The sequence below is a fragment of the Eremothecium gossypii genome, chromosome IV (assembly GCF_000091025.4).
Source record: "Eremothecium gossypii ATCC 10895 chromosome IV, complete sequence".
Taxonomy (NCBI): Eukaryota; Fungi; Ascomycota; class Saccharomycetes; order Saccharomycetales; family Saccharomycetaceae; genus Eremothecium; species Eremothecium gossypii.
In genome coordinates this window covers 146,365-168,091 of record NC_005785.6, presented here as the reverse complement: position 1 = coordinate 168,091, position 21,727 = coordinate 146,365, and the positions used below count along the sequence as shown (strand labels likewise).

General features: G+C 51.9%; 14 protein-coding genes across 14 annotated transcripts; 7 read left to right on the top strand and 7 right to left on the bottom strand.

Moving 5' to 3' along the window:
* Positions 1-25: 25 nt before the first annotated feature.
* APL3 (Apl3p) lies at positions 26-2,899 on the bottom strand (the record flags this gene model as incomplete). Its single annotated transcript, NM_209147.1, has 1 exon — positions 26-2,899. One exon carries the CDS (start codon positions 2,897-2,899, stop codon positions 26-28), a length of 2,874 nt encoding a protein of 957 aa, NP_983794.1.
* Positions 2,900-3,321: 422 nt separating this feature from the next.
* RFC5 (replication factor C subunit 5) lies at positions 3,322-4,389 on the top strand (the record flags this gene model as incomplete). Its single annotated transcript, NM_209146.1, has 1 exon — positions 3,322-4,389. One exon carries the CDS (start codon positions 3,322-3,324, stop codon positions 4,387-4,389), a length of 1,068 nt encoding a protein of 355 aa, NP_983793.1.
* Positions 4,390-4,510: 121 nt separating this feature from the next.
* Positions 4,511-5,173, bottom strand: MRPL16 (mitochondrial 54S ribosomal protein uL16m; the record flags this gene model as incomplete). The annotated part of the gene is made up of 1 exon (NM_209145.1): positions 4,511-5,173. The coding sequence occupies one exon, from the start codon at positions 5,171-5,173 to the stop codon at positions 4,511-4,513; it is 663 nt and encodes a 220-aa protein (NP_983792.1).
* A 363-nt stretch (positions 5,174-5,536) lies between these two features.
* On the top strand, positions 5,537-6,916 carry MSF1 (phenylalanine--tRNA ligase; the record flags this gene model as incomplete). Its single annotated transcript, NM_209144.2, has 1 exon — positions 5,537-6,916. The coding sequence occupies one exon, from the start codon at positions 5,537-5,539 to the stop codon at positions 6,914-6,916; it is 1,380 nt and encodes a 459-aa protein (NP_983791.2).
* Positions 6,917-7,122: 206 nt separating this feature from the next.
* TAH18 (NAPDH-dependent diflavin reductase) lies at positions 7,123-8,985 on the top strand (the record flags this gene model as incomplete). Its single annotated transcript, NM_209143.2, has 1 exon — positions 7,123-8,985. The coding sequence occupies one exon, from the start codon at positions 7,123-7,125 to the stop codon at positions 8,983-8,985; it is 1,863 nt and encodes a 620-aa protein (NP_983790.1).
* A 111-nt stretch (positions 8,986-9,096) lies between these two features.
* Positions 9,097-12,315, bottom strand: ATG11 (autophagy protein ATG11; the record flags this gene model as incomplete). The annotated part of the gene is made up of 1 exon (NM_209142.1): positions 9,097-12,315. The coding sequence occupies one exon, from the start codon at positions 12,313-12,315 to the stop codon at positions 9,097-9,099; it is 3,219 nt and encodes a 1,072-aa protein (NP_983789.1).
* A 374-nt stretch (positions 12,316-12,689) lies between these two features.
* MAK3 (peptide alpha-N-acetyltransferase MAK3) lies at positions 12,690-13,211 on the top strand (the record flags this gene model as incomplete). The annotated part of the gene is made up of 1 exon (NM_209141.1): positions 12,690-13,211. The coding sequence occupies one exon, from the start codon at positions 12,690-12,692 to the stop codon at positions 13,209-13,211; it is 522 nt and encodes a 173-aa protein (NP_983788.1).
* Positions 13,212-13,239: 28 nt separating this feature from the next.
* On the bottom strand, positions 13,240-14,019 carry POL30 (proliferating cell nuclear antigen; the record flags this gene model as incomplete). The annotated part of the gene is made up of 1 exon (NM_209140.2): positions 13,240-14,019. One exon carries the CDS (start codon positions 14,017-14,019, stop codon positions 13,240-13,242), a length of 780 nt encoding a protein of 259 aa, NP_983787.2.
* A 251-nt stretch (positions 14,020-14,270) lies between these two features.
* Positions 14,271-14,719, bottom strand: AGOS_ADL310W (non-histone chromosomal protein 6; the record flags this gene model as incomplete). Its single annotated transcript, NM_209139.2, has 2 exons — positions 14,271-14,560; positions 14,710-14,719. One exon carries the CDS (start codon positions 14,553-14,555, stop codon positions 14,271-14,273), a length of 285 nt encoding a protein of 94 aa, NP_983786.1.
* A 237-nt stretch (positions 14,720-14,956) lies between these two features.
* TIM12 (Tim12p) lies at positions 14,957-15,265 on the bottom strand (the record flags this gene model as incomplete). The annotated part of the gene is made up of 1 exon (NM_209138.2): positions 14,957-15,265. One exon carries the CDS (start codon positions 15,263-15,265, stop codon positions 14,957-14,959), a length of 309 nt encoding a protein of 102 aa, NP_983785.2.
* An 84-nt stretch (positions 15,266-15,349) lies between these two features.
* PBY1 (putative tubulin tyrosine ligase) lies at positions 15,350-17,506 on the top strand (the record flags this gene model as incomplete). Its single annotated transcript, NM_209137.2, has 1 exon — positions 15,350-17,506. One exon carries the CDS (start codon positions 15,350-15,352, stop codon positions 17,504-17,506), a length of 2,157 nt encoding a protein of 718 aa, NP_983784.2.
* A 126-nt stretch (positions 17,507-17,632) lies between these two features.
* RXT2 (Rxt2p) lies at positions 17,633-18,733 on the bottom strand (the record flags this gene model as incomplete). Its single annotated transcript, NM_209136.1, has 1 exon — positions 17,633-18,733. The coding sequence occupies one exon, from the start codon at positions 18,731-18,733 to the stop codon at positions 17,633-17,635; it is 1,101 nt and encodes a 366-aa protein (NP_983783.1).
* A 542-nt stretch (positions 18,734-19,275) lies between these two features.
* Positions 19,276-19,980, top strand: AGOS_ADL314C (uncharacterized protein; the record flags this gene model as incomplete). Its single annotated transcript, NM_209135.1, has 1 exon — positions 19,276-19,980. One exon carries the CDS (start codon positions 19,276-19,278, stop codon positions 19,978-19,980), a length of 705 nt encoding a protein of 234 aa, NP_983782.1.
* Positions 19,981-20,238: 258 nt separating this feature from the next.
* SMK1 (mitogen-activated protein kinase SMK1) lies at positions 20,239-21,543 on the top strand (the record flags this gene model as incomplete). The annotated part of the gene is made up of 1 exon (NM_209134.1): positions 20,239-21,543. One exon carries the CDS (start codon positions 20,239-20,241, stop codon positions 21,541-21,543), a length of 1,305 nt encoding a protein of 434 aa, NP_983781.1.
* Between the last annotated feature and the right edge of the window lie 184 nt (positions 21,544-21,727).

The following is a 21,727-nucleotide window of genomic DNA, read 5'->3' as shown; positions in this document are numbered from 1 at the left end:
CCTACGCTATTAAATAAAAGGTGAACTAAGTAGTGCTATGAAACGCTTGGACGACGCATTCGACTAGTTCTTGGGCAAGTGAGCCGTCGGAGGTGGTTTTGCATGTGAGCTTAACCGCGCTGTCGGTGATCATAAGCTTTAGCAGGCAACCGAAGTTGCCGGAGGATTTAGTATGAACAATACCTGTCGCGAAAACAGTGTGGGGCACCGACTCCTGCTCAACTATGGCAAACCCCATCCGCTGGAGGTTCACTTCTAGCTGGGTCGATGATTCCGGATCTAGCACGTCCTGCGCCTCGCCGTGATGACCCAGTGCGTCGCTGATGGTTTTCCAGCGCTGGATAAACTGCGCCATTGTGGAGACATTGTCCTTGGAGCTAATTGTGGAGGTGATACCATAACCCAGCTTAAGCCCTATGTCTCTGTTGTGGCCTCCGTAACGGAAGTTGAAAGTGACAATAGGTGCTTCGATCACTGGGAAGCTATACCTTGTTTGAAGTTCGAATGAGAAGTTTGTTCTTTGACCAGGCTCAATGGTGAAGTTGCTCATCTCTGTGACATTAGTGATGTATGAAGGGTTGCCGCTGGTTCGAAACGGAATTACCTCTGGGTAAAAGCCAGTGATCGGCAGCTCAGCATTGTTCACAGTGGTCAGTGAAACTATCGATATTGAGGGCTGTGAAGGATTCTGGATAATGCGGTATAGGACCTTCAGCAGCGAGTTTTTGTAGAACACGCCCTGCTGGTGCAAAAGCATACGCTTGAACCCAGATTCCCATCCATCAGACAGAGTAACACTAGTATAAGTTGTCTTGATATTCCTGGATGGCGGCGGTGTCGGCGCTGGAGTCGGCGCTCGGGAATTAGACTTACTGCTCGGTATATTGTCGGTAAACGAGGGAAGCTCGCTATCTTCCGAAAATTCCCCGGTCGCGTTATCGGGAGCAAAGAGAGCTTTCTTTCTGGGAAATGGAGGCATCTCGCTGAAAATAGTATCGAGTAGCTTCATGTCATGCTTTTTTAACTTGTCCAACTGGATGATTTTGAGATACTGATATGCGCGCGTCTGTAGCTCCAAATCCAGTGACGTGAGCTCCAATTGATAAAATTTGATTGCAGCGCTGCCAATCGCAGGATTGAACCTATAAAGTTTGATAAGGGTGGTTAGAATCATGGCTCTAGTGGTATTATCAGATTGGAAGTACTTTTCGGCAAATACATTGAATAAGTCGCCAATAGATATATTTTCCAACAGAAGATTGGCATACTCGCCAAATATGAACGCACTAGCTTTCAATATGCAGGTAGAAGGGGCAGGTGCCAACAAATAGTTAACTAGGTTCATACAAGTTACCTTCCGCAGCCGCTCTTCGTTCACTACCAGGTAGCACACCCGTTGGCATATCATGTCACCCTTGGTGCTGTTTGACTCAACCGGCGTAAGCGACAATAGTTTCAAAAGTGACAGCGCCACCCATTCAGGGCTCTTCGAAGAGTTTTCAATAAGTGCGGCAACTTTGACGCAAAGGTCATTTCTAATCGATAATGGCCTCTTGGTAGAACTCGCGAGAAAATGTAAAAGCTGCTCAACGATGTATTCAACATTTTCCTCGCTAGCGAGGGCATAGAGCAGGTCCAAAACCTTGCATACGATCGACGCATCCCGCTCTTCCTGCAAAATTTGTAGCAAGCGGGGCAAGTAGTCCTTCCTTAAAGTGTCCTTCACACGGCCACCAGAACTGAAAGACATTTTGGTGAGGGCATCCAGGGTTAAGTAACGAATATTTGTGTCCTTTGATCCTAGCAAAGATGTAAGTACGGCCACCGAGTTATTGAGAGCATCCGCAGTTGGATCTAACTTGCAGGCAAGGTTGATGAGAGTGAATAAAATCGCGTGCTGGGTAGCGTTGGAGAGCGTACCTTGGATGCCGTTAAATTCAATCACCTTGGTCACACAGAGACGCAATCTGCCCAGGCTCTGTTGATCAATGTTCAAAGAAGTGAATCTGCCGTGAGAGTCGCTTGGTGTGATCAGAACATTCAACAGTTTGGAAATATTGCTTACAAGCCACGGATTGGGCATCTTTGCAAACCGGTATTCCTCTGGAAATTCGTTCGGATTATCTTTGGCGACCACCACGCAACTGTAAAGGATCTGAATCAGCTTCGGAACCAGCTTTATGCATTGGTCATATGCGACATGACGTGCGAAATACTCAATAAGCGGCACCCCGGCAAGGATGAGACCATAGTTCTTCTCATCATCCAGAAGCGCAAATATGCAGCGTACCCATTCAGCCAAAGTCGCGTCATCCTGGTCCGTTAACACTTCCGGAGACTTTCTAACCAACATTAGAAATGCCAACGCAGCCTTGGACCTCAACAAAGATGGAGCAAGCGGCGACTTCAAAATCTTGAACACATCATAAAACAACTGGTTCCCGACTGTTCGACTGCAACCACCCGCAATTCCAAGGAAGTTGAGCGCCAAAGCGACAGTGTCCGTATCTGCGCTGGTTAGGTCAAGCTTCACCTGCTCAATGACCGGGAAAAGCACGCTCTCCTGAGCCTCCTTATGATGCATGAGCAACTCTAAAGCCTGGTATCCAATCGCCTTTTCAGAGTACACGCTTGATTTCAGCAGCACCAAACATTGCTCCAACCCAAACAGCACCTCCCCTACTTTGGCTGTATTTGTTGTGATGTAGATGTAGACCAGCTTCGCTATATACTTCTTACGCTGGTATCCATTCAGCCCACTCGTTCCGAAATTCGTCTTGATGTTCACGAGCTCCGACTGTATGCGCTTCTGTTGTGTCTGCTGCAACTGTGCAGACTTTAGGTCTGCAATAAAAAGTTGTAGGCCCCGCATGCTATTGTTCATTGGCTTCGACGGCATCCTCTCGCACGTTCAGCTGCCGTTTTTGCGCGCTGTGCGGACGTCTTGTTGTTGTAGTACTACCAACCAGCGCACTACGTGCTATTTTCCAGTATGTCGCGTTGACATATCTGGACCTTTTGAATTATAGGGCATCCTCTATAGCTTGCTCGAACAGAACATAAAAAAGGCACGTGCTTGCAACAATCTTTCTGCATCAGACGCTACTTGCGGGTTATATACTGCCATCTCCTCGAGCGATCTTCGTGAGAGCTTTTACTTCTGTCAAAAGTAGTAGGCGAAGTACCGTGTATTGTATTCTGGCCTTACTGAGGGGCATATCGTTTTGTGCTAAAAACGCGAATCTAAAATGAATTTAATTGCGACTGAATTGCTCACCTTCCCTACAACACACAAAAGCCCATCTCAGGATACACAGGAATATGTCACTTTGGGTTGACAAGCATAGACCGAAGTCGTTGACCAGCCTTTCACATACGGCATCGCTTACCAAGCAGCTCGAGGCTTTAGCAGGTTCTGCGAAGGACCTGCCGCATATTTTACTTTACGGGCCCAATGGAAGTGGGAAGAAGACACGGTGCATGGGGCTCCTTGCAAGTATCTTTGGAGCAGGTGTATACAAATTAAAGATTGATGTGCGGCAATTTGTTACGCCATCTAACAAGAAGCTCGAGCTCAACGTCGTCAGCAGCCCATACCACATCGAGATCACGCCGAGCGACATGGGGCACAATGACCGGATCGTGATTCAGGAGTTGTTGAAGGAGATTGCGCAGATGGAGCAGGTGGATTTCCAGAGCGGATCGGAGGGGCTAGCGCGGAGGTACAAGAGTGTGATCATCAACGAGGCCGAATCGCTCACGCGCGATGCGCAGGCCGCGTTGCGGCGAACGATGGAGAAATACTCCCGCAATATTCGTGTGATCATGTTGTGTGATTCCCTTTCGAGCATAATTGCGCCGATCAAGTCGCGTTGCATGCTCGTGCGAGTACCTGCGCCAGCGCCCGCGGAGATGGTTGCCATCATGGAACGCGTATGCACACAGGAGGGGGTTACAGCCTCTGAGCATAAGTTGTACGAGATCGCAGAGTTTGCAGATGGGAATCTACGACTTGCTCTTCTTACGCTTGAATCCATGTGCATCCAACACAACCTTAAGTTGACCGATACGTCGACAACCGTTACCCCTGACTGGATGCTGGTGGTCTGCCGGCTCGCAAACAAAGTGCTAAAGGAACGTACAGTGGGCAGTCTCGTGGAGTGCAGGGGCATCCTATATGATCTTCTCTCACACTGCATACCGCCAGACATCATTTTACATGAGCTTGCTTTCGCCCTCTTGAAGATGGTCTCTTCGGACCCAGTGAAACTTGCGGTCATCGATCTCGCCAGTGTATTTGACGAGCGCTTGGCACTGGGCAACAAGGCCATCTACCATCTTGAGGGGTTCCTAGCTAAAGTTATGTGCAGCATCGACTGCCACGTATAGGAGGGACAGCCTTCGCCATTGCAAATAGTGTTTACTAAGTTTAAGTGCCAGAACAAGGCAGGTCATATATACAAGTCAATTGCTATAGAGTGAAAGTGTATGCAACAGCACTACTGTCCTCTCAACGGCCGCGGTACAGCCTGTACATATTTTCTTTCGATCTCAACTTGTTCAGGTACTCTTTCGTAGGCTCCTTCGCAAGCTTCTCGAAGTAGTTGACCTTCGGATCATCAGCAGGGTTCTTGAAGCTGTGCAGGCCAACGCGCACCAGCGAATCCCGCTTTACAAACTCGTACGTGCCTGGAAGCTTGGTGCCTGCCTTCCGAAACGCTTCGCGCGCGACCTTCTCGTGCAGGTTGTCGCCGTCCATCTCGAAGATAATTTTCCCTGTGGGCACACGTGCCATCCAGTGGTCAAAGCCACCCTTACCTTTCCCCATTCTGGTCTCGTTACCCTTCACGCCCACTGCCACGTTCGTGCACAGCCGCCGCCACAGCTTGCCATTCGTCAGTTGCCGCACCGTCCGCATGATCGAGTTGTCTGCCTCAGTGAGCTGCAGGGCTGTTAGCCGCACACCCTCGGTCTTCAGCCGCATTCCATACCGTGCAAACTCTAGCGTGTTGCCCTTGATGGATCCTCCGGTCCGCACAGGGACACGACCCTTGTGCTTCTTGTCCTGCTGGCTCAGCCGTGGTGCATACTGATGCGAAAACCGTTTGCAAAGGCGCACAGGCGACACTCCCGTTGCAACATGCGTCCAACGGGGCACCATAACACTCAGCATCCTAAATAGAATCTGTACTCCCGCAGTTAACCACTCCGCCAAAACCGCTCTGGATAACTGAGGTGTTGAAGAGGGAGATGCCGGGACGTTGTACCAGAAAATTTTCGAGCCCGGGTAACTTGCACGACCGCTTCGCTGCCACTTCGCTATGAGCACCGGCACCGCACACAGAAGGGTATGCCAGCTGCTACTGGCCAAGCCAAGAAGTGCTGGGGTAGAGTCCGTGGGGCAATCTATGAATATGAGCTTTGAACGATAATGGCTCTTCCGAGTTTGCCAGCTGAGGGCGAAAAGCTCGAGTGAAAAATCTTTGTCCGACTACTACTCTTGTTGTGGCCGCTGCGACTCTGTTGAGCACTAGAAATGGCATTGCAAGTTGGCCGGATACTGCGGCCGCTGGTGCGGAGCTATTCTTCGAAGGTCGGGAAGAGTATAGTCGTGAATTGTAGGACTTTTGAAACGGACGACAGCCACACCAACGTCACGCCGACAATCCTGTCGCTGACCGAGAGATCGCTGCACCTGCAGAAGGCGCATCCCATTGGCATCCTGCGGGATATGATCGAGCAGAGACTCAATTCCGTGGACAATGCGTACGAGACGTATAACGAGTTCAGGCCTGCGGTTTCCGTGGCCGAGAACTTCGACTCGCTTGGCTTTCCGGCGGACCACCCGGGGCGGTCGAGGTCCGATACGTACTACATCAACAAGGAGCATCTTTTGCGGACACACACATCCGCACACGAGATGGAATGTTTTGGCAACATCCGCAACGGGGCCACCGAGAAGCCCGGGTTTCTGATTTCGGCGGACGTTTACCGGAGAGACGAGATCGACCGCACACACTACCCCGGCTTCCACCAGATGGAGGGTGCGCGTATGTGGAAGCGAGATCTTAGTGCGGCTCCCGGCCAGGAGCCTGCCCATCTGGCGCAACTGCGGGCCGACATTGCCAAGGTCGAGGAGCAGCTGCGCCACGAGCAGACACGGCTGCAGGTCGAAGACAGCACCACGCTCGAGGGCAACCCAAAACAAGACTACATGACGGAAGCCGAGGTGGACCTATGTGCGCAACACCTAAAGCGGAGCGTCGAGCTCGTTGTTGCCCAGGTCTTCAACAAGAAGCTGCAGAGCGTGGGGAATCCAGGAGAGGTGCTGCAGGTCCGCTGGATTAAGGCGTACTTCCCTTGGACTGCACCTTCATGGGAAATAGAGGTCTGGTGGAAAGGCGAGTGGCTCGAGCTGTGCGGCTGCGGTCTCGTGCGCGAGCAGGTGTATTTGAACGCCGGCTTCGCGCCCAACACCCACGTGGGCTGGGCTTTCGGCCTCGGCCTCGACCGCATTGCCATGCTGCTCTTCGACATTCCCGACATCAGGCTGTTCTGGACACTGGATGAGCGCTTCCACTCGCAATTCCGCCCCGGCGAGATCACCACTTTCAAACCGTATTCAAAGTACCCCGCCTCCACAAGAGATGTTGCTTTCTGGCTGCCAGAGGACAAACAGAGTGTCGAATTCCATGAAAACGACATCATGGAGCTTGTGCGCAACACGGCTGGCGATCTAGTCGAAAGTGTGAAGCTCCTAGACAAGTTCGTCCATCCCAAAACCGGGAGAACCTCTTTGTGCTACCGTATCAACTACCAGTCCATGGACAGGACTGTTACCAATGCCGAGGTCAATGTCTTACAAGAGCAGGTCAGTCGGGAACTAGTCAGGCTTTACAACGTTCAATTGAGATAGCCCAATCAGGCCGAGACTAATAAACTTGTATATACAGCTTTGCGGACATCGCACCCATGTAACGTATAGTATGATATCTGCTTACTCATATCGCACCTGAATGCTAGCAGACTTCGAGAAATGCCTTAATACGCAGCATATCCGATAACTAGTGCCTAAAGCCAAGTTCTTGGATCTTCACAGCTAACCGTTTTTCTTTGCTCCTGATGGCAGCTACAAGAATAGCAATCCTTTATGGATCTGAAACCGGTACTGCACAGGATTTCGCTAATATACTGTCCCACCAACTACGTCGTTTTCATTACAAGCATACGGTGTGCTCTATTGGAGAATATAGTGCCCAGAATATCCTCGCATGTCAGTACCTATTTGTCATTTGCTCGACCACCGGGCAGGGTGCGCTGCCGCAAAATGCGCGGCAGTCTCCGCAGGGCAAAGTGGAAGGTACACTATGGAGTGTGCTCAAAAGAAGCTCTCTCCCACCAACTCTGCTGGACCACCTACAAGTAGCTTTTCTGGGGCTTGGTGACTCTTCATATTCTAAATTCAACTTTGCGATCCGGAAGTTGCACAACCGAATTGTGGGTCAGCTTGGCGCCAGAGAAATCTTTCCGCGGCTTGAGGCGGATGCGATCGGGCTGGCAGGAAGTAACGCCGGTAATGGCAACGGTATAGAGCTCGTCTACTCTGAGTTTGAGAAACGGGTGTTGAGCTTTCTCAACGACCAGTTCCCGTTCATGACAGTGAATGGAGAGCAAGTTCCCCGCGAGCCAATTGCGACTGATATCTACCTGAAGCCCGAGTATTATCTGGAGGCTTCCGGCAACGACAAGGGCACGGCATCGGTGCCATGTACATTTGAAGGTGATTCCAGTGTCAAGTATGGCACTGTGGTAACGAACAAGCGCATTACGGCGACCGATCATTTCCAAGATGTTCGGCAGCTAGTCTTCAGCAGCCAAGATGGGGAAAACTATTACCCAGGTGACACCGTAAGCATCTATCCATACAATACCGATGCAGACGTGCAGGCTTTCATTGATACCCAGCAGCATTGGGCCTCCATTGCTGACGTTCCCTTGCAGATTAAAACCCCTACTAGTGCTAGAGGTATATGTGACGGCGGTCTTGTATCGCCGTTAACTTTGCGGAACCTGCTGAAGTATCACTGCGATATAGTAAGCATCCCTATGAGAAGCTTCTTCATGAAAACATGGACATTTGCTGTTGACCATGAGAGGTTGCCCGATGGGAAGGATCAGCTTCAGCAACAGCGGGATAAACTGCGCGAATTTGCTGAGAGCGAAGACATGCAGGATATTTACGATTATTGCAATAGGCCCAGAAGATCAATATTGGAAGTTGTGCAAGATTTCATGTCTCTTCGTCTACCTTGGGAGTATATCCTGGACTATTTGCCACACATTAAACCTCGCTTCTTTTCTATTTCAAGCCAACCTTGCAATAAGGATATTGAATTAACCATTGCGATAGTTCGCTATAAAACTATATTGCGCAGGATAAGAAGAGGACTTTGTACGAACTATATTTCGGATCTTTCTGAGGGAAGCATAATCCGCTACAAGGTGCAATATAATGATCTTCTTCCTGCGGGTAAGCAGGATCGGCCAGTCATCATGATTTCACCAGGCGTTGGGCTAGCGCCGATGAAGTGCCTCATCTACGCCCAGCTCTTCAATCCCATGCTTTTATTTTTTGGAAACCGCTACAAGGATAAAGACTTTCTTTATGCGGACACTCTTCAGAAGTGGGCTGATGAGAATCGCATAAAGCTTTTCGTCTGCTTCTCTAGAAGTCCTGACGACTCACCAGGACTTAAGTATGTCCAGGATGCCGTTTGGGAGAATGCAAGAGAAGTTGCCAGGTTAATTACTGAGGAGAATGCTGTTGTTTATGTCTGCGGCTCTTCAGGGAAGATGCCAGTCCAAGTTCGGCTGACGCTCTGTGAAGTCCTAAAAAAATGGGGCAACTTCCCAGACGATAAAGCATCCGAGGAATATCTAAAAGATATGGAAAATAGTGATAGATATCTGCAGGAAACATGGTGACGATAAGCACAATATATGTCTGGGATATAAATCTGTCGCCTAATTATTAATTATTTCATGCACTAATTATAAACTAAAAAATTGCTATGGGTATGTAAATCGAAGGATTGTCTACAATTCTTTGGTACAGCTAGCAACCACTTCATACCAGACCATACCTTCAGGTAGTTTGAATGGATTGCGAGAATCTCCATTTACTGTATATTTTTCCATAGATTGGATTTTACCGACAAACCAATCCTTCCCCTTTACCAACTCTTCGGAATCTTTTAGGAAGTATCTAACACCTAGTTCCGATGCTGTGAACACTGCCCATGGGGTGGATTTGTTACGATGCGGCTTATGCGGCGTGACCTTAATCAATGACTGCGATGCAGTAGGAAGTGGTGGTGGCGGTGTTGAAAGATCCACGGACGAAAAAGATGACGCCAATGAGGACGCGACCGAAGACGTGAGCGAGCCCGCTACCCCTCTGGTAGGTAAAAACAGGGCTAGATCACCTACTTTAAGGTCTCTGAAAGTAATCTTATCCTTATTGTGTCTTTCAATAACGCTTTTTTTAGCCTTATTTTCCTTTCTGAGCTTCTTAGCCAGGTTCTCTACATCGGTGAACCTCTTGATCACGGAAGTTTGAAATAGATCCTCTTCATAAAAGCGTTCCAGCTCACTAACAAAATGGAGTTGGTCGTTAACACCTTGGCTCAGTTGAAGCTCGTCAAATAAGTTCTTCACATCCTGGAAAACTGTGCTCTTCACCATATGTGAATTTATTACAGGGCTGCTGTCCTTTATTATACTATCATCTATGTTTTTCCTTAAACCTTTAACGCGTATAATCTGTAACTTGTTGTCAGGGCCTCTAGAAAGAAGCAGGCCGATGTTCTCCAGTAACACTATGTTCCCCGCAAAAACAGCAAACATATCTTCTTCCAGTCTACGGTTGACTTCCTTGAGAGACTCAATATATTCTTTGGTTTCTCCAGGTACATCGGCAGAGGTTGAAGTGACAGAGCGTTCGTTTGTAGCGTCGCACTTTTCTGATAGTTGACGCTGAAGTTCAACTATATTACGTTCATAGTCGGTGCATCGATTGTTGAAGTCCGTCTCTTTCGTCGCCATGTTGGCCAGTAAGTCCTGCTTAATTTTGTCCAAGTCACCGCACTTCGATTTCCAGAAATTCACTTGTTTCAAAAGATCATTAACCTGGCGCATAGATACATCTAGTTTCTCTTGGAAATCTTTCGCTGCTATAACCAGTTCTTGCTTTTGTTCTTCTTGATTCAAGATGAGTTTGGATAACTCAGCATTTAAAATCGACAACGTTTCCTTATATGCTGTTCTCTCGTCCTCGCCATTCAAAAGCTGTGTCTTGGTGGTTTTAAGTTGCTGCTGTACCCTTTTTGCTTCATTCTTCGCTTCCTCTAACTGCTTCTGTAGTTCAACAAGCTGAGATTGAAGCTCTTTCTCATTACTCTTACCACTCATGATGGAATCCCTTGATTTATAGTCGCTCAATAGCAGCTTTTCATTAATGCTGGCAATGTTGTTGTGAAACACATTCAAGGAATTTGAGTTAAGAACGCCTGTTGGCCACGAACTGGTATTAGAAAACTGCGTACTGTGGAGGAGCAGTTCCAACTTGTTGATCCTATTCTTATAGCCTTCAATTACCTCATTCATACTATCCGTGGAATCTTTGCTAACGGAACCAGCAAGAGGACTCTTCACTATAAATTGGAACCTAGACACTTCGGAGAGGGTTTTCTTCAGTAATGTTTGTGAATCTTCGGCTACATCGCACCTAGCTAGCATTTCAATGTATGTTTGGATAGTACCAATATCTATGCAAGGTCGCCCAACTTCCAATGGAGAAGCATTCGAAAATAACTTTGCCAACTGCGGCTTATCATCCTGCCATTGAAAGATCTCCGAATATGAGCTAAAGTCGGACGACCACTTTTCGCGGAAAACCAATTCCCGCTGTAGTACACTCTGGATTTCCTTCGTGTGTTCACTGTAATATCTATCAAGGCCTGTAATCCAGTGTTGCCGGCGGTAGAGTTCAATCAAATAGAGTCCATACACCACTGGTAACTCCGACACCCTAAGCAGCTGCTGCTCTGTGGTATGCAAGGCTGAAATGTCCTGGTTCACCTGTTGTAGCAACGAGTTCTTTGCATCCACGATATTGACCTGCGCGACTGCTATGTCCGCCAAAATAACCAGCATTTCGCGTTGTAGGGAAGCCTTGGTCTCCATGCACTTGGATGCCTGTGTGAACAGCGAAAGCCCAACAGTATACAGCGCAGGAATCGCGGTAGACTTCATTTCTTTGAATAGCGACACAGCACTGGTCATCAGATCCGGGGACACCTTGGTGGTGTCCAGGTCAAGGATCGTGCGGGTGTCCTCCTTGACCTTTTTGACCATGTCCTTGAAGTTTCCTAGAATCTGGGCTTCCAGCTCATAATTGGAGATATTGTCTTGGTAGCGCGTCCCGACCTCTTTGATGTGGTTCGCAATCTCCTGCCGGATCGCGTGGTTCTCGTCCAGAGCGCCTCGGAACAGTGAAAGCTTCTTGCTGAGCAAGCGTTCCAGCTCGCGCAGGCGCTCCTCGGCCTCTGACATCTCCTCCAGGTCGACAAACTGCACAAGCTTGCCCCGCGACGCGACCGCATCGATCGTCTCCAATAGCTCCTGGTTCTTCTGCCGCCAGTCGTTTGACGCGCAGCGCTGGCGCACGCCGTCCACCGCCTCCGCGCTCGCGTGATACAGCTTCTCGATGTCAAACGAGTACAGCTCCAGGTACTGCAGCAGCACCGACAGGCACTCCTTCATGTTCGCCAGCTGCTGCACCCAGCCCTCGATGCATGCGTGAAAGTAGCGCACGTCGATCTCCAGCGCGCTCAGCCACCCCAGATTTGTCGTCAGCAGGCTCGCGGCCGCCCGCTCCCCCACCTCCGCCTCAGCATCCTCCAGCGGCGACACAAGCGGCCGCACCAGTGTCGTGCTGTCGTGCCGCGTAGCCTGCGCCAGCGCCTCCTCCCCGCCGTCGAACAGCCGCCGATCAAACACATACAGCACGCTGGTCTCCCGCACCCGCCCCCGCGCCACCGCCTTCTTGGCCTCGCTCACCATGTCCTGGAAGTGCCCCCGCTTAAACTTCCCGCCATACGGCTGCAGGATAAAGATCTCCGGCCCCGGTATGTGCCACTGCTGTATCACAAACCGCTTCAGGTCCTCCATAGTCATGAAGTACTGCACATGTGTCCCGATACTCCGCCCGCTGATCGCGTTCACCAGCTGCAAGTTCCCTTCCACATGTCCCATGGCTTCTCCGTCTTCTACTGCACCTGCACGTCCGTCTTGCTCTTAGCCACCTGTCGCCGCCTGCTTGTGTCTTGCCAAAGGAGTCCAACTCACTGGCCCATAAAGTCATTATGCTTCCATAAGAGATGCGCCCATACCTCACCCGCGAACCCATGCAGCCTGCCTGCCTGCGCTGAGCAAGCCATATGCTACTGTGATCCGCGCTGGCCGTGGCTGTCGGAAGACCGCGGCACGTGCTCTTGACGCTGACACCAGCAACGCGACCGCGCTTGTGCGCCGGCGAACAGATAGCGCAGTGCTTCGGCATAGCCAGCAAGCTAAAAGGCCGAAAAACGAGGTACAACGGAGCAAGAACGGCGGCAGCGAGTGGCGAGATGATCACGTATAGGCCGTTCGATATCAACTCGGACCTACAGTTTGCGACGATCAAGAAACTGATAGACCGTGACCTGAGCGAGCCGTACTCCATCTATGTGTACCGGTACTTTCTGAACCAGTGGCCGTCGCTGGCGTACCTGGCGTACGACACGGAGGCGGCGACGGCGGAGGAGCCCGTGGGGTGCATTGTGTGCAAGGCGGAGGCGCACCGCGGGGTGCGGCAGCGCGGGTACATCGCGATGCTGGTGGTGAACGACGCGTACCGCGGGCGCGGGATTGCGAAGCGGCTGATCACGCTGGCGATCGAGCAGATGGCGGCGCAGGGCTGCGACGAGATCATGCTGGAGACGGAGTGCAGCAACGGGGCGGCGCTGCACCTGTACGAGGCGCTGGGGTTCGTGCGGATGAAGCGGATGTTCCGGTACTACCTGAACCAGGGCGACGCATTCAAGCTGATCCTGCCGCTGACGGCGCGCAGCTATATGCGGAGCACGTTTCTGGACGCGCGCGCGGACTAGTTTATAATTTACATAGACATTACACTGGTCATTCCTCCTCGTTGAACTTGGGGGCGAGGAAATACTGCAGGTGGCCGGCGCCGTCGAGGTTGAACTGGAACAGCGCGGGCGTGTCGGCCGACAGCTTGATGGTGATGGAGACCGAGAGCGCGGCGGCCTTGATGATGTCCAGCAGGTACTTGGAGCCGAAGGTCAGGTCCACGGGCTTCTCGAGCTCAACCTTGACGGAGTCCTCCGGGCGCTCGACGTCGGTGCGTGGCTTGACGATGACGGAGCCCGAGCCAAAGTCGCCCTCTGAGATGAACTTGATCGTCTCCTTGGTCACGACCACGTTCAGCGAGTCGCTCAGCTGGTTCAGGTCGCGGATGATCTTCGCAAACTCCGCGGACGGCATGTGCACCGTCGTGTCGTAGTCGATCTGGTCGATCTCCAGAAAGTCCGCGTCGATCTCCATCAGCTTCAGGGAGTACTCGCTGATCCGCTCGCGCTTCGTGTCCTCGAACAGCACCAGCATCGTGTCTGGCGAGTCCTCCGCCACCAGCGTCAGGCTGTCCTCGTTCGCCCCGCAGCGCAGGATCTTGCCCAGCGAGTTGAGGTCCACGCCCAGCGTCACCGCGCGGTCCGACCGGTACTCCTCGAACGCCTCCGGCGTCACCACCAGCGACACCAGCAGCACGCGCGAGTCGTCCACCGCCTGCGCCGCGATGCCCTTCTCCGAGCAGTTGAAGTTCACCAGCTGGACGCAGTCCTTCAGACCGTCGATGATCTTCTTGAAAAACGAGGATTGTTGAAACTTAGCTTCTAGCATCGCGCGTGCTCCGGGGGGCCGCGGGCCCGCCGCAGCGCCCCGCTATTTATACTCCCGCCACGCGTTTTTTTCGCAGCACTCACGCGTTCCCCATCACGTGGCTTCGGCCCGCGTTATGAAGACATATATTGGCTTAGTGATACACGAGACAGTATACGTGAGATCGATATAATAGTATATAGGCGCCGGCAGGGCCGGCGCAGCTCCTAGCAACACAAAGAGGTCCGCTGTCTCAATTCCCTTTTCCGCGCTCACGCCGCCTTTGTGGCGTTGTACAGCTCCTTCTCAGACTCGTAGCGCTTCTTGTCCGCCTCCGCCTTGGCCTCGTACGGCTGCTTCTCGTCGTCCGAGAGCGCCTTCCACTTCTCGCCGAGCACGCGTCCCACCTGCCCGAACGAGATGCCCGGGTTCTCCGCGCGCACGATGTCGCGGTTCTCGTTGGCGAAGAACATGTACGCGGACATCGCGCGCTTGGGCGCGTTGGGGTCCTTCTTCTTGCGTTGCGTTCTCTTCTTGGTTGTGGCTGCCGCGGCCATTGATGCTGCCAGGTGTTAGTGCTGCCCTGCTGACGGCGCGGGCGCGGCCCGCGACTGTGTGCGTGTGCGTCTTGTGTTTTGGTGTTTGTTTACGTGCGCGGCAGAGCCGGCGCGGCCCCGTGCGCGTCCGCGCGGAATTTTTTTTTTCACATACTTAGTTGTTTACTATGTGCTGTGTTGCTGTGCACTTACTATGTAGTAGTACAGAGCTAAAGTACGCCGCCTCTCCCTGTACCATATATAGTGAAGCTGGCTGCAAGCCGTGGCACACGCGGGGGGCCAGCGAAAATTTTTCGCCTCGTACGCAGCGACCGCGGCTGCAGCAGGCGGGTAACCGGCCGAGCGGGTAACTGCCGGTGCACGGCCGGGTAACGGGCGCCGCCGCCGGCTGGTGCGGCGGGCTAGCGGTCGCGCGGGGCGAAGGCCGCGTAGTGCGGCAGCGCGCGGTGGGGGGCCAGGCCGCGGGCCTGCACGTACGTGCCGATGGCGCGGTTGGCGGCATGCGCCTTGGCGATGCAGCGGTCTGCGCACGAGAGCTCTGCACGCGTTAGGTCGGGCTCGCCGTAGCCGTCGTGGGGCACGCACTTCTCGCGGCAGGCCGCGAGCAGCGTGTTGAAGGTGGTGGTCATGGCATCGAACTGGACCTCTGCGACGTCCAGGCGGGCCTGGTTGAGCTCCTGGGCGCCGTACGGGTTGACGAAGAGCGACATGGGGGATTTGCGGGTGGCGGGCACCAGGAAGGAGGTGAAAATGTGGGGAGCGTGGACGATGAGCGGGCAGGACGGAAGAGCAAGATGCGAGTGCTGCTGACGAACGACGACGGACCGCCACACGACGCGTACTCGCCCTACGTGCGGCACTTTGTGGACCACGTGGCGCGGCACACGGGCTGGGAGCTGACGATCTGCGTGCCGGACCGGCAGCGGTCGTGGGTGGGCAAGGCGCACTTTCCGAACGCCAACCCGCGGGCGTCGTTCATCTACACGGCGGTGGAGGCCGGGGACAACGGGTTCGACGGGCCGCACGCAGTACCGCTGCGCGGCAGCCGGCTGACGCGGCTGGCGGGATGCGCGGCGGCGCAGCGGGAGGTGCCGGCGGGGCACGTGGAGTGGTGCTTGCTGGAGAACAGCACGCCTGCGACGTGCGCGGACATCGGGCTGAACCACCTGGTGGACGGGGAGTTCGACCTGGTGGTGTCGGGCCCGAATGTGGGACGCAACACGTCGTCGGCGTACATCACGTCGAGCGGGACGGTGGGTGCAGCGATGAACGCGGTGATCACGAACCAGGTGCCAGCGATTGCGCTGTCGTGGGCGTACTTTGACGGGGCGGCGGTGGTGTCGGACGCGCTGTTCCGAGACGCGAGCGAGCGGTCTGTGGAGCTGATCCAGTGGCTGTACAGCCACTGGGACCCGCGCGTGGAGCTGTACAGCATCAATGTGCCGCTGAAGGAGGGCCTGCGCAGCGCGCGCACTCTGTACACGAGCATCTTTCCGACCCAGTGGTGCTCGGTGTACTCCGGCGTGCGTGTGGTGCCCGTGGGCGGCGCAGTGGGCGCAGACGGCGAGGCACCTGCGCAGGACTCCGTCGCGCTGGAGTTCCAGTGGAGCCCGAACTTCGCTAAGGCGCGCGAGGCTGCGCTGAGCGCCTCGGGAGAGTTGTATGACGGGAAGGTGATCGAGGAGGGGCACATCAGCGTGACACCGTTACTGGCCAACTTCCAGGTTGTCGAGGAGATACTGGGTGAGCCCATCATGGGGGACCGCGATCGCACCTGCGCCGCCATCACGATCCCGTCGACGGACTACATATACGGGCCATTGACCGCGGCGCTCAAGCGCCATCTGCCCGAGCTGGCTATTATGGATGCACTGCCGGACCTTCAGAGCGGCCAGCACTCCAAAGTGTTCCACTACGGCGACTACGAACAAATTGATGTCGATCAGCTTTTCAGCTCTTCACACTACTACGCGAACGCTTATATATACCGCAAGGCTCTGATTCGCAAGCACTTCCTCTCGCATACGATCCACTCTTACGTTGTGAAGAGGCCAGAATCCGTTCTGAAGCGGGCGTACTTGGAGTCTTTCAACATCGAGATAGACTACGCTGAGTTCCTAGACGATGCCCTAGATGAAAACTGGGAGCTGCGTCAGGAGCTGGAGCAGGAGACGAAGTGGTGGATCCTCAAACCCAGTATGGCGGACAAGGGGCAGGGAATCCGTATTTTCAAGACCATTGATGATCTTCAGGCCATTTTTGACTCCTTCGAGGAGGAGGAAACTGAAGACGAGGAGTCTACCCGTGTTGTCAGTTCACAATTGCGGAACTTCATTGTACAGGAGTATTTGCCCAATCCACTACTTCTTCCGCGCATGGACAATCGCAAGTTTCACATTCGCTGCTATATCGTGTGCAATGGCGATTTGCAGGTGTATGTGTACTCCCGGATGTTAGCGCTTTTCGCGCCAACCCCCTTTGTTTTACCTGCAGCCAACCACGAAGTCACGGATATTCAGAGTATTTCTTGTCATTTGACAAATACTTGTCTCCAGACTGATTCTGGTGTAGCAGAAAATGCTGTAAGAGAGTTCGATTCTTTGGATGATCTGACCGACGTAGACAAGGAAAAGGTAAAATCTCAAATAAATGATATTACTAAGGAACTGTTTTTGGCAGCCGTTAACTTGAATCGTTTGCACTTCCAGCCGTTGCCAAACGCTTTTGAGACCTTTGGCGTCGATTTCCTGGTGGACGAAAACCTCAACGTGAAGCTGCTTGAAGTCAATGCTTTCCCAGATTTTAAGCAAACAGGGGATGATCTGAAAGGCTTGATTGATCACCTCTTTGACAATATCGTTTCACACTGCGTTAACCCAATGTTCGGGAACCCAGTAAATTCAGACCCAACGTTTGTTGAAGTGCTGAAGCATTCTTCGCACGACTGGTAGTCGATACCCTTATGACCGCACATATTTCTATGCTGCTACTGTAGCAATATAGTACAGAACATGTTATATGTAAGATATAAATCAAAGTTGCTTATATTTTTAACGAATTATTCGTAACCTATATCCTTATTCCTCCTCGATGTCATCTTCCTCCGCCTCTTCATCCATGTGGTTCGTCGTAGCACTTATTAATCCTCTCTTAACTATATGCAAGGCGCTAGGAACGGTTACATCATCTTCTGGAATTCCTGCCATCTCCTTTCCCCAAACTAAAATCCGTTCTCGAATACGATTTGTTTTCACTATGCAATTCCGAATTTTTTGCAGATTCCTAATAAACTCTTGATTCCGCTGCAATGCTATTTGAGCAAGCTGTCGAGTAGTTTCCAATTGATCTGTAGCGCCGGTGTCATTTGCTGGTGGTGAGAGTTCCTGAATCCCATGCAGCTTCGGTATCGCGAAGAATGGGTCTTCTTGTTCCTCCCCCTCCTCTGCCTTGTATCCCGTATTTTCTTCTTTAGGCTGGTGTAGATCTTCAGCGGTGTCAGGTGCTTCCTTTTGATAAGCAATTGGCGGGCTTGCGCCGTCTTCTTCCGGCAGCTTCAGCTTGTGGTCATAGCCGGGCAGGCCCAGCTGTTCTTCGTGAAGAGCGTCCGGAAAGTCCCCGAGAAATACTTCAAGAAGCCTGCTATAGCTGATGACAGATTCCTGCTCCTTTTCCACCATTAAAATCATATCAAGCGCTAAGTCCCGCAGAACCTTTGACTGAAAGGTGCGCGACACCGCCGGGTGAGTCGCCACATCCGCCAGCGACGAGATGGGGGACAAAACTTTGCGCACATCCACAAGGTCATGCAGGTCCTCTGGGTCGTCCGACTCCTCTGTATCACTAGTATCATTATCCCCATCGTTCCGGTGAAACTGCGGCGTCGTGGAAAACTTCATCCGCTTGCGCGCGAGCAGCTTGTGGTCCGAGCCGCTGTAGAACACCTTTTTCTCCAAAGTGTCCACGCGCAGGCGACGCCACGAAACTCCTTTGGCATCCTGGTACAGCTTGTAGCCCCGGTTGGTCGTCTCTCCGCGGATACTGGGGAAGACCGTCCCATCCTCAGTATGATTCAGCTCCGGAAAATTCCCTGTCCGTTGCGAAAGTACGTACTTGGTGAAGTTTAGAATCTGATGCCGTTCCTCTTCCTCGGTGAGCACATGTTCAGATGTATCTGTCATCTTCTTCGTGTAGTCCAGCTAGTTCCGAGGGCGAGTCTGGTGATTGGCGGAGCTGGTGAAGCCTTTCTTTGGGACGCACGGCGCGTGCTCTTCCAATAGTACTGTCACGTGACTTTCCTTAAGGCGCATGCTGGTGGCACATTGCGTTCTCTGCCATCAGATTGGCATGGATATAGCCGTTGGCATATGCATATTATCCGTCTTTCTAGGAATATACACTTGCTGAAGTTCTATTTTGTACTGGAAAGTCACATCTGCGCTCCAAGTTTGAAAAGTGGCAAACTTCACCTAAGTCACGCAGCAGCATGGCACAGAATGCAGGGTTCGGTAGTAGATCAATAATTCACAGTCTTACTGTAGTCCCTTGCGATCCCTTGGTAAAGGTATGGACGCCGGTTTCGCCGTTTCTTTTTCAACTGGTCGGGCCCATCGGACTGATCTGATTTCTACCGAATTTTAATGTTCCCTAGATGCAGATTACTGATCACTTAGACGGTACTTCAAATACATCGAAATTCGCTGCATTCAAGTAGATAATAGGGATGGCAAATCATTGGTGGACAGCAGCTCGTACTCTGTTTGCACTCTTCCTAGCGAGCTCGTACAAGAGTCTTCCAGGTGCGTATTTCGTGCGCTTCGCATATTATCTCACCAAGAACCTTCTTCTGCCTAAGGTGCTCGTCGGCCGGACTGGCTCGACTGCCAACATGCGCGCGCTCAAGAAAGACCACCACGGTGCTTTCCGGCGCAGTGTAATCCACACGTACTGTTCTCCGTTTGAGTGTGACTTCTATCTGCACAAGAACAACGCAACCTACTTCGAGGAACTGGACTTCTCACGCACAGACCTGATGACTTCTGTGTTTCAGCAACTGTTTCTGCGTGCACGCGCGTGGCCTTATCTGCCCGTGGCAAATGTCTTCACTGGATTCCGGAAGGAAATTGCTCCCTTCCAACGCTACACCATTGACAGTTGCGTTTTGTGCTGGGACGACAAGTGGATCTACGTCCTCTCGCGCTTCATGCTGCCAGGTGTAGAGCTTCCCTGCGCTGTTTCTATTACCACTTACGTCTTCAAAGACGGGCGTCGCACTATCACCCCCCGCGAAGCGTTGGAAGCGTGCGAGCTTTACAACGAAGACGTCGAGCACATTGCACAAGAGAACCTCAAGACCGTGCTGGACCACAATAGCTTTACGCCGACGGACAGGCTATACAAATTGACACATTGCTATACGGTCTTGTGAACATCGCCTGTCGTCGCACGCGTTGCCGTAATCCGATTTCGTCGCGCGCTGACGTATTATATAATCGACAGTTTTTCCGTATATACAATAGCGACTCCGCAAGTGTCAGTGTCAGCTAAATACCAATCACCCAGTATATGGAGCATCTTCAGTTCTCTGTATTTTCCTAACACAAAGTGGTTCAATCCACGACTACATACTCTAAGCGAACAATAAGGAAACCAAGACATTCAGCACTGCTACAAGACATATTTCGCTATGCCACTATTGCAACAGAACCCCCCCATTCAGCCACCCTACAGTCGTGCATCACAGAAATTGAAAAGCTTGCTAAGCTCGTATGGTGAAAATACTAGCACAACTACAGCCGCCAAGGAAATGAACGGAATAGCTCCCATGAACTTAATAGAGAAATCAGTGGTGCATCCGCCTAGGACCATATACACCAAGGCAAACTTCTCCATCCCGGGCCACTATGAAGTGCTCCAGATGTTGGGGAAGGGATCATACGGAACAGTTGTCTCAGCTATCGATAACCTCAACGCTAACTACCCCATTCGCATTGCTATTAAAAAAATCACGAACATATTCCAGCGGGAGGTGTTGTTGAAACGTGCCATCCGTGAGCTAAAATTCATGCACTACTTCAAAGGGCATAAGAATATCGTGTCGCTCATCAACCTTGAGATCGTCAACGAAAAACCGTACGACGGGCTCTATTGCTATCAAGAATTAATAGACTACGACTTGGCTCGTGTCATCCATTCCAACGTCCAATTCTCCGAATTTCACATCAAGCACTTCACCTACCAGATACTCTGCGGCGTGAAATACATCCACAGCGCAGACGTCATACACCGCGACCTCAAGCCTGGCAATATATTATGTAGCATTTCCGGCCAGTTGAAGATCTGTGACTTCGGCTTAGCCCGGGGGATCTCGCCGCTTTTCACTAACACAAAAACCTCGAACCATATCACCAACTATGTTGCAACCAGGTGGTATAGAGCTCCTGAATTGATCTTGTCGCATAAAAGGTATAACAAATCCATAGACATGTGGGCCATAGGCTGCATCCTCGCGGAGTTCTACGGCAGGAAGCCCATATTCATGGGTCAGGACTCCATGCACCAAATCTCGGAGATCGTCAAGGTCTTGGGTACTCCTTCCAGAGACACAATCATCAAATATGGCTCCTCCAGAGCATACGACATATTCTGCCCCCCCAAGCCACAGTATGCCAAGATCCCCTGGGCCGAGATCTATCCGTTTGCCGGCCCAGATGCCCTCGACCTCATCGAGCGCTTGCTAGACTGGGATCCCGACCGCAGACTCACCGTGGAAGAGGCGATAGAGCACGATTTTGTCAAATCTGTGCGCGACGTCAACGACGAGCCCTGCTGTCCACACGGACCCTTTAACTTCTCCTACGAAGCAGAATTCAAGTCCATGTCGAACCTTCGCGAGGTACTCTACGCAGAGGTGAAGCAGTTCCAGGAAGAGTGCGCCACCAAAGATGTTGTACCATCGCTTCCTATCCCACAACAGATCTATCCCATTTAAAAGTTCCATATATAGGCATTCAAATATATATATATATACTAAGGTTTTTATAACTGATAATTGGTTTCATTAATATACTGATGGCCGAATATGGTTTTCCAAATCATTAATAACGTTGCTAGCTTTTGATGTTGAACGTCCCCTTTTGGCCGTCAGCCTTATAAGGTGAGGCCTTTAGAGAAAA